The sequence below is a fragment of the Priapulus caudatus genome, unplaced genomic scaffold (genome assembly GCF_000485595.1).
Source record: "Priapulus caudatus unplaced genomic scaffold, Priapulus_caudatus-5.0.1 Scaffold1099, whole genome shotgun sequence".
Lineage (NCBI taxonomy): Eukaryota > Metazoa > Priapulida > Priapulimorpha > Priapulimorphida > Priapulidae > Priapulus > Priapulus caudatus.
Genome location: NW_014578160.1, coordinates 69,294 through 80,066, shown reverse-complemented (window position 1 = coordinate 80,066; position 10,773 = coordinate 69,294). Strand labels below are relative to the sequence as shown.

Genomic DNA, 10,773 nt, shown 5'->3' with positions numbered 1-10,773 from the left:
GAGAGAGAGCAGAATTCACTTTTTTTTTTTTTTATCTATTGTATTTTATAATATATATTATTATAATATATATAATATATATATATATTATATATTCTACACGCGCTCACACACACAATATATAGAGGGAGAGAGAGAGAAGAGATAGAGGAGAGAGAGAGAGAAGAAGAATTCATATTTTTTTTTATCTGTGTAATAATATATTAGTTACTATTCATACACGCCGCTACCACACTAATTATAGAAGAACAGAGAGAGAGAGAGAGGGAGAGAGGAGAGAGAGGAGAGGAGAAAGACGAGAGAGAGATTGGGAAGAGAGAGAGGAGTACGAGACGACGAGAAGAGGGAGAGGAGTGAAGATGAGAGAGAGAGAGTACGAGAGAAGAGTGCAATGGGAGAGAGATGACGAGATGAGGAGGAGAGGAGAGGAGTGATGAGAGAGATGTGCCCCTTTCCGAGCCCGTGCGTGTTGTGTGTGATAGAGGGGTGGCGCGTATTTGTGTTGTGTATGTAAAAACAAAGAGCAGAGAGAGAGGAGGGAGAGAGAAAGAGAGAGAGAGGATATGAGGAGAGAGAGATGAGAGAGAGAAAGAGAGAGAGAGAAGAGAGGATAAGGAGAGAGGATTCATTCGAGAGAGAGAAGAGAGAGAGATGAGGAGAGCGCGAGCGAGAGAGAGAGAGAGAGACGAGGAGAGAGAGAAGCTTGCGAGCGGAGAGAGAGAGAAGAGAGGAGCGGAGGACTCGAGAGGGGAGAGAGAGAGGAAAGCGCGAGCGATGAGATGCAGACGAGAGAAAGAGAGAGGAGGAAAGGAGGACAACGCGCGAGAGAAACAGAGCAGCGTGCAATGTGCCGCGGCGCGCGTGTGTGTGTGGTGCTGAGAGAGAGAGAGAGGAGAACGAAGAGCAGAGAGATGAGAGACGAGAGGAGAGAGAGAGCTTGTGCACCGATTGCGCTGATTTGCTGTGTGGTGTGTGTGTGTGTGTGTGTGTGTGCGGTGTCGTGCGTGCGTGGCGTGCTTACGTGCTTGCTGGCACTGCTACGTGCCGTGCGTAGTGTGCCGTGCGTGGTGAGAGGCGAGAGAAGGGTGGCTGTGCGTAGTTTGTGCTGTGTAGTGTTTGGTTTGTTTGAATCACAAGTACTTATCCATTACTACCCCCGCTAAACTACAGACAGTGCGACCACGTTGCATAGGGCTCATACTAGCTATTATTATAAAAAGCTTGCGTTGTGATAGCTGATAGGTAAGATGCAGTTATAAAATCGAGGTGGAAATTTCTGAAATCTTCACGATTGTATGAACAAACTCACGTCTATGACTAAGTATATGTGTTGCGTGCAAATCAATTCTGCCCAATCTACAATTGTAGTTACGACATCGCGATTCGCGCAGCATGCACGCAGATCGATTTGGGCGTTTTCTATCTCATTCTCATTGTACACACTCCTTACTACAGCTGCGTTATAACGCTTATCTTCCGTTCTTACAGCTCGGGGGCCGGGTGTTTACAAAATTACAAATTAATCTAAAACAAGGATAATAGCGGGCCCTTCCTGTTTTCTCGCCTCCCTTCTCTTCGTGTCCTTGCGTTTCTCTCCTTCCCTCTCACACACACTCTGCTTCTCGTCTCTCTGCATCTGCTCTCTCTCTCGTCTCTCTCTCTCTCTTCTCTCTCTCTCTCTCTCTCTCTCTCTTCTCTCTTCTCTCTCTCTCTCTCTCTCCCTTTTCTCCTCTCCTCTTCTTTTCTTTAAAAAAATGTTTGTTTGGGACAGAGGCAAGGGGGGTGTTTAACACCCCAAACACCCTCCCTGCGTACGCCACTGAACAGAATATATGTACTGCAAATACATATTTTAAAGCCAAATATTCAGAAACTGGTCGTGTTTGAAAATATTCTGAACCTCCAGCATTATATTCCCAAAATGACCCATTCTCCAGCAAAATCTCACTGAACATCCAGCAAGCTGGTTGAATTACACCCTTAGCAAGTCTGCTCGTGTGTTATTAGTTATGGTCATAAATCCATGCTGTAAATCTGCGCATTACCCTCACCCTGTATTACTATTAGTATTAGTATTATTATTAATATTATAGAAAATGGAAAATGTGCAATGTTTACAACGGATCTTCCTTCATCATTGAACTCGTTGTTAAATTGCAAAATTGCAACGTTTTTCCACTGCGATCCGCAGTGCATCTATCGATTTGATCCACTTCTCTCTCCGTCTTCGTTATACTTATAGTCGCTATAGGTCATTTATGGGGTTACGAGGTCAGAGGAGTTGATGCGTGCGCGTGATCAACGTAATCTACGTAAAAACTGAAATCGACTAAAACTGTATCAGGAAGCTCCGTAATTCGAAAATACCAGCCAATCGGCGGGCGAAGACAGAACTGATAGCCAATCAGTTAACGTCGCACAAGCGTAACGACCAATCACAAAACGGCATTGGTGGCGCCGGTTACGCGTACTCTTGTTGTTGTTTCGTTGGAGCGCCAAATGTCAATATTTCCTCTACATATTACTATTAGTTCGTTTAATACAAAAGAACGGTCGATTGCGCACAATCAGGTAATTATTTAGCATTATTATATGTTCTAGTTATAGGGTAAAAAATCATAACTTTAAAAACTTAATCAGTTTATTGGATTTTTAATGATTAACATTTTTTCCTACATTAGGGCAGCATTGTCTGATTAGATTAGGCTTACGTTCTGTGTTGACTAGTGTTGTCAATCGGTTGTAATTTCGTAATCTATCATCGGTTAGACCCAAGTAACCGATGATCGGTTACAATCGGTTACTCGGTGTGTTGAATGCCTGCGTGTGCGTAACGTCGTGAACATGTATGTGCCTGTTTAGCCCTGTTTACTCAATTTACTGTTTGTTTTGCACGGTTTACTACTGTGTGTATAATACTATTAGTATTAATTGTATTAATACATCATTTACATGTATGTTAATAAAGGATAGCTTGTATATATATATATATAGTAGCGATGATATCTCTGATTCTCATAACTTTTCCAATTTTTCTTGTCAAGTTTTACATTTATTTCGTTTTTTTCCGTTTTTTTTTCTTTGATGAAATCGATTATGGATTTTGATAACCAAGCGTTTGGTTCGAGCCACTGTTCAACCGATGATCGAGTATAATCGATGATCGTGACATCACTAGACTAGTGTTGACAGTACTCAGGCTGTGTATGTATCGACTGGTGATTTATCATTACACACTTTACGGTAGTTTGCGATTTAACCGTGTTTTTATCGTATTCTGTCACGAGTTGATGATTAATAATAATATAATACTACGCATTACGCTGAGCGGGTCTATGTCCCCCAGGGTACTGCCGGAACGTACCCTGGTACCATAGATCTAATATACCGTAATATATGCTCTGCTGGTACTATCTAATATGCCGGACCATACCTTGCCTACTCCACTAACGAGTCTAGGGAGTCGCCTACTCCTTAACCCTAACCCTAACCCTAATCCTAACCATATCAGATAGTTACCATGGTACGTTCCGGTATACCGGACTGTACCCAGGGTACGTTCCGGCAGTACCCTGGGGGACATAGACCCTATGAGCACTAGTTACTAGTAATCAATCCCAATCTTGTCAAGTAATCTTGTCTATAAATATATTTGTACTTACTGGTTTGAGCACTAATACTTGTATTTATTCCATTTAAGGATGCCAAAATCTCCAGGTAATGCCTTAGCACGTCAGGTGGGAGAGCATGTGCGAGTTTACATACCAGACACTGATGTGTGGGTGGATGGTAAAGTACTCGACAACCACGCAAAGTACACCGTGGAGCTAAAAACGGGCAAAACCATTATCGCACCAGGCAGACAAGTCACGAAGGTACTTCTACTAAGAAATAATCAGGTCCCATTCACAGTTTTATTTCACAAGTGCACAGCTGCACATTTTATAACCTCCCAAAAGTGTACAAATTATAAAGAATTTTGTTTCAGGTTCAGCCAGAAAGTATGTAGACCTATTAATCTTTATTTGCATTTCTCAAAGCAGACAGTGACCATTTACCCTTCTCCCAATGCACAGGCTGTGTGCTTGTGGTCATGTTGATGATTTTTGAATGATCAGCAGGGTTTCTTCTGAGGGAAAATTAGACAAAGGAGGTAATGGCCAGTTTGGGGGAAAAAACGCGCATGATGGATTCAAATACAGGATGTATTGATATACTTATAGGTATATAGCGAGATTCGCTGGGTCCAGCCAACGCCTAATTCTCAGCCCACAACCTCAAACAGTGTACATACTGTGCGTGCGCGCGGTGCGTGCGGCGTGTGCGCCTGCATCCTAGGTGGCAGTGCATGTGTGTTGTGCGGTCGCGAGTGAGGTCGTCGTGCCTGGGTGCCTATGTATGCTGTGCTGTACCTGGCCGTGCATGTGGGTGTGTGTGAGAGACTAAATTTTCAACAGATTGTCGTCTCACATTAGGAAGTCGGCTGTGCTGGAGCAGATCATTGAGCAGGCCACAGCATACCGGTTCCCTTCGCATGATCCGGTAAGGTCCACTCCAGACATCCCAGGCGCTGTTTCATCATCCGTATCATCACATGTCAGTTACTCATCCTGGCCGGCTGTTGGGTCGGCCGACTTGTGGCGTTGAGTCAGGTAACGGCTGAAAACGTGTGCCACCACCAAAAAAATAAAATGTGTTCACAATGTAAATTCACACTTTTTTATTTATTATGGGTTATTTTTTTTTTTATTTTACCTTTCGTCATCCCTGCCAATGGAATCAGTATTAGCCGGACATTTTACCTCTCAGAATGCCGTCCGGATGACAATCTGGGAGTTTTATCGGTGATCAACGCCGCTTGATTGGTTTTTCTTTGTTGCTAAACCGCGGAATGATCGTAAGCTTGGGGGCATGGGGTCACTTGGCAAACGAGAGTACGATGTTGCGAGCCTAAACAGCAAAATCTTCAATTTGGTGTTTGCCGAGCCTGGGCCCGTATGATGAAAGTTGGTGATCATCCTTAAGGTGGGGGCCACAGGGTGGCTGGGCAAATTGCATTCGCAAGAGAAGTATTCATACAGAAAGAAAAAAGGCCTACTGTAACTGAGTCTGGCAAGAGGTGGCATGTTTGTATCCGGCCAAATTCACATTTGGGCGTGTGATTCGCGTCGGTTGCCGTGGCATCAATTTCTTAGTGCGGCAGGGACTTCCTTTGTCTCTGTGGGTTGCTAGTTCCCCGCCCGCTGTTTCTAAACAAGATTGAAGTCCTGAAAAATACCAGGGGAACCGGTTTCACGGAAGCGATACTTAAGTATTGGAATCGTGGATTAAATCACTAATGCAGTGATTAAGAACTTCTCGTACTTAAAGTTAAGTGCTGTTCACCGAAGCAAAGTAATTAAGCTTTAATCATGATTAAGTAATCACAATATTTAATTCTACCTCAGGAGCATGGATTAATGCGACTAATCATAATTAGTTGCTAAGTACTAGAACTTAATGAAGTACGGTAGTACTAAGTATATTAAAGTACGCTGCAGATTTCCCCAATTGGAATATTTTACTTCAATTTTTTCGCAGCAAGGAAATTTAAGATTATCTAAGATTTGCTGTACTACTTCAATCATTATAAGTTTACAAATTAATTCTTTTCATGGTACCGAAACTTGAAGATATTTTGTGTAATTGGTTCCCGCCATAAAAATTGAAATACCGTGTAATTTGTTTTAGAGCTGTACTTCGCATTTCCACCTCGATTACTCGATTCCCCATCGACGTACCTTAAGGGCCGAGCAGGGGGGAGCGAGGACCGCAAAACGTGACTAATTCCATCGTTGATAGTCGGCTAATTAGTGATTAGTTAAATATGTACTTAAATGCGCTTCGTGAAACAGCATTTTTGAGTATGATTATACTAATTCAATAATTACGGGAAGTTTAAGTATGATTAGTGATTAAATTAACCTTAAGTTAAGTACGCTTCGTGAAAACGCGGCCCCAGATCCTAAAAAGATAATGCTAGGGTGTGACGGTGAGCCTGACATGTGTGTGATTGTGTTTTTCCTCCTGCAGCAGATAACAAACGTTGCTGGACAGCGAATCGCGATGGCATGGTGTCTGGCGACCCACAGATCGTCATCCACGTGGAACGCGCTTAGTGAATGCCACTCATTGCCGCGATGAAGCTCAACATGCAACGTCGGCAGGGCTACGAGACGATACTCAGGTACGTGGTACGAGGTCGGGCAGGGCTACGAGACGATATGCTGGTATGTGGTATGAGGTCGCGGGTGTATGAAGATATATGGCAGTACGTGGTATGAGGTCGGGGGCGGGTGTATGAGATTGATATGGCAGGTATGTGGTATGAGGTCAGCGGGTGTATGAGATGATCAATGCAGGTATGTGGTATGAGGTCGCGGGGTTCGAAGACGATATGCAGTAAGTGGTATGAGGGTCGAAGGTGTATGAGATGAATATGCAGGGTACGTGTATGAGCGTCGCGGGGGCTAATCGAGACGATATGCAGGTACGTGGTTATGAGGTCGCGGGGGTACGAGAACGATATGCAGGTAGCGTGGTATGAGGTCGCAGGGTATGAGAGATGATATGGCAGGTACGTGGTATGAGGTCGGCGGGGCTAACGAGACGATATGGCAGGTACGTGATATGAAGTCGCGGGGCTAGCGAGAGCGATATGCAGGTACGTGGTATGAGGTTGCGGGAGTACGAGACGATATGCAGGTACGTGTGTGATGTCGGCGGGGTATCGAGAGCGATATCAGGTACGTGGTATGAGGTCGCAGGCTACGAGACGATATGCAGGTACGTGGATATGAGGTCGGCGGGGGGTACGAGACTGATATGCAGGTAACGTGGTATGAGGTCCGGCAGGCTATGCGGAACGAATGCAGGTACGTGGTAATGAGGTCGCGGGGTACGAGACGATATGCAGGTACGTGTATGAGGTCGCGGGGGCTACGAGACGATATGGCAGGTACGTGGTCATGAGGAACGGCGGGGCTACGAGACGATATGCAGCGTACCATCGGTATAACGGTCGCGGGGCTACGAGAGCGATATGCAGGTACGTGGTATGAGGTCGCGGGTATGAAGATGATATGCAGGTACGTGGTAATGGGTCGCGGGGTATGAAGATTGAATATGCAGGTAACGTGGTGTGAGGTCGCAAGGGTACAGAGACAGATATGCAGGTACATGGTCATGAGGTCGCAGGGCCTAGCGAAGAGCGATATGTCAGGTAGCGTGGTAATGAGGTCGGCAGGTACGTGAACGATATGCAGGTACGTGCGTAGAGGTCGGGCAGGCTACGAGACGATATGCAGGTACGTGGTATGAGGTCGGCGGGTACGAGACGATAATGCAGGTAGTGGTGATGAAAGGTCGCGCAGGGCTACGAGACGAAAATATGCAAGCGTAACCGTGGTATGAGGTCGGGGCGGGGTACGAGACGATATCAGGTAACGTGGTATGAGGACGCGGGCTCACGAGACGATAAATGCAGGTACATGTATACGAGGTCCGCGGGCTACGAGACGATATGGCAGGTTATCGTGGTATGAGGTCGCGGGGGTATGAGAATGATTATGCAGGTACGTGTATGAGGTCCGCGGGGTGTATGAAGATGATATGCAGGTACGTGGTGTGAGGTCGCAGGGGTAACCAAGACCGAATATGCAGGTACATGGTAGAGGTGAGTCAGGGGCTACGGAGACCGATGATGCAGGTACGTGGTATGAGGTTACGCGGAGGGTAAACGAGACGATACTGCGCAGGTTACAGGTGTATGAGGTCGCCGGGGGTATGAGACGGATATGCAGCAGGTTACGGTGGTACTGGAGGGTCCGCCGAGGGTATGAGAGCGATATGGCAGGTACATGTATGAGGCGCGGGGGTTGAGACACAGAGGATATGCAGGTACGGTGCCGGGGAGGCTTGGTAAATGAGGTCGCGGGGTAGCTGAGAGCGGAATAGTGCGACAAGCGGTACGGTGGTGAGGTGAAGGTCGCGGGGTAACAGGAGAAGGGACATATGGGCAGGTACGTGGTGTTGAGGGTCGGCAGGGGGTACGAGATGGATATGCCAGGTAACGTGTATGAGGTCGCGGTGGGTATGAGATTGATGATAAGCAGGTGTGATGGCGGTATGCAGTACAGAGACGACGTGACTGTGGTGAAGGGGCCAAGTAACTGTCTGACTGTGTGAATTGTCCAGTAAACTGTGTCTTACTGTGTGAATGTGTCCAGTAAGCTGTCTCTTGACTGTGTGAATGGTGCGCCAGTAACTGTCTCTTACGGCTCATGCGTAGCCTGGTGTTTTAGAACATCAACTGCTGGCCGATTCAGCATCGCACACTACATCAGTAGCGCGTTCATCATACAGGGATGCCGCATCGTCAAGCTTATCACACAGAAGCCGCGCACAGGAACGCGTCACCTACAGTCGGCCTTACTGGGTGTGGTAAGGCATGCTCTTCTTGGCCATCTGCAATGTACTGCATGTGAGCCTGTTCTGGTACCAGAGTATATGATTAACGTGACGACGGTAATGGTCAGGGGGTGAGGAAGTTTAGCGGATGTGTTGAACAAAGGGAGTCCAACGGAGCAGGGAGAGCCGGAGGGCACCGGAACGTCTCAAGAATAGGTGGGAGTTTGGTGGCAGCAAAAGTGGGGGAGAAGTTCGCAGCGAGCACAAGTAATGAGGAGTCTGCAGTCTTGAAGTTCAAAATCTAAAGCTTAACGAACAATAACGCATGTGCTTATTTTGAACGATTCATGCACATGCACGTCTGGGTTCCAGAAAATTTTCACATTAAGGGACATATTGCTGTAAAAATACGAGTCAATGTCCAGCGAGGGCCAGGGGTCGCTGCTCTGGGAAGCGAGAACACTATAGTTTAGTATACGCAGTAATTTTCAGGGAGTCCAACTCGAACTCCTGTATTGTCAAATCAGGCGAGTTCGTCGAGAAAATAAGATGGGAGTATTTGACTGCCGGAGCTCTGATGTTAACTATTCTCAGCGACCCTTGTACGACGGGTTCTGTCTACGTACAGTGCATGCCCTTCTGCCTCGCGACAGATCTAGGGGCAACATGCAATAGTTAATGATTTGTGTGAATGGTCCGATGGAGTAGTGGAAATGTGGAGGATCATGATGAGTATAGAAACATAACGTTGTCTTGGCCCGTAAAATATTCTGTATAGGCGATAAAAAAAGTTCCGAACGATGTTTGAACATAGATCAAAGAAGGACTCGGATGGTATGATTCAATCGAGAATTCCTTTTTATGAGGAAGTACCTGCGGTGCGCTGCGTATGTGAAGCGCATTTGCATGTTGATGATTTTCCAAGTTTGCGTAAGTCTCCAATGGTTGAATTAACTACTTCAAGGTGGTCACCTCTGTACAGTAGCTTATTTTCGCCCAATAGCAGTAAACCATGATATGGCGAGGCGTGTGATCGTTTGTCAGTGTGGCGTAGTGATTGCACCCGTTTACAGTACGTTGCGGGTGAGTAGGGCTGTGATTCATGGATTGAGGAGACGGACATGCGGGCACTATGGTAGCGAGTGTGGTTATGTGCCGAGAAATTCATTCAGCATGGATCTAGCACGCAATCGCGTTCCTACAACGGTCATGAACGGCGCAGTGTGTGGAAAATACATGTTATACGGGTCAAAAGCAAGGAGGAACCGGGTGGTTTGGTTGATTGCGTAGCTTAGTGAAATGTCAATGTAGGTACGACATGCGTTTGGCGGTGCATTTGCATCTATTGGCGGGCCCAGAGTTGGTGCAAAATGCTCGAGTGTATACTTAATATGTGCGATCGATGCATGTGCATATCGATTAATGACTTTACAGGGACCGAGTAACTCAAGCACTGGTTTTGTAGTGCCAAATTGTAATTGATACTGCTGGGCATGCGGAAAATTTTGATTTTTGTTGACTTGAGAGGATCGGAAGATGGGCAATTGCATTCGCAAAGGTCTGAGTGACACTCAAGCTACTTCAGTGTGCGAGCTACAGAGGTCATTGGTCAAAGAGCTCATTGAGGGCTGCAAGATCCTCTCTACCTGCAATGAACCTAGGAGTTGGCGAGGTGAGGCACTTGGTAATGCATCTGCTGTCGTCATGGCTTCTCGTCGGGAAGAGGTATAGCCAATAAGCACGCCGTTGCTGTGGCATGTTGTTAGTAGTCAGACAGCACCTATATTATAATTACACTAAACTTTGTTAAGCAATTTACGATACAAACAGTGTCTACTACTTGTTTACTATTTTGCACAGAGTAATTGTATGACTAATATTGATTCTAAAGAAAATCTATAAAAATGAAACCTTTTTCTGAAATGGTGAAATGCACGTAAATCGGCGGCATTCTGTCTGCTGATGTATAATGAAAATATGAGAAGCACTTGAGTGCCAGTTAATGTAAGTGAAGCCACCTCTATTAAAGAACAGCACCTGTCTTATAAATGCTGATTTTTAGCGTTTCCTACTCGATTGCCATTATAGCTCACTCAGATGCTGAAGGACCACTGAGTAGTTATGCAGGGATAAAGTGGACGGAGTCATAACTTGAGGGCAGGACGGGATTGCGCGACTGTGTGGCATTTTCAGGGTGCTCAGCGGATCAAAAGGCCGGATCGCCCCTAATTCATGCGGTGGTGCGGCGCCTTACGTACAGGGTCTCCCAGGCAACACAGAGCAGCGACGCCAGCACCTTGGAAACCCGCTGAGCAGCCGCCCAAG

At 46.1% G+C, this 10,773-nt stretch overlaps 2 protein-coding genes across 3 annotated transcripts in view; both read left to right on the top strand.

Moving 5' to 3' along the window:
* The window catches only part of LOC106815363 (mediator of RNA polymerase II transcription subunit 17-like), a 32,781-nt gene that overhangs the window by 17,544 nt on the left and 4,464 nt on the right, over nucleotides 1-10,773 (top strand). For both annotated transcript variants that reach the window (XM_014819813.1, XM_014819814.1), the window contains one exon: nucleotides 10,727-10,770. In XM_014819813.1, the coding sequence (XP_014675299.1) occupies nucleotides 10,727-10,760 (34 nt within the window). In that variant the 3' untranslated portion in view covers nucleotides 10,761-10,770. The remainder of the gene's footprint in view (nucleotides 1-10,726; nucleotides 10,771-10,773) is intronic.
* The window catches only part of LOC106815364 (delta(14)-sterol reductase-like), a 48,883-nt gene continuing 40,574 nt past the window's right edge, over nucleotides 2,465-10,773 (top strand). Inside the window, exons 1-2 of the mRNA XM_014819816.1 lie at nucleotides 2,465-2,571; nucleotides 3,701-3,875. Coding sequence (XP_014675302.1) covers nucleotides 3,702-3,875 — 174 coding nt within the window. The 5' untranslated portion in view covers nucleotides 2,465-2,571; nucleotide 3,701. The remainder of the gene's footprint in view (nucleotides 2,572-3,700; nucleotides 3,876-10,773) is intronic.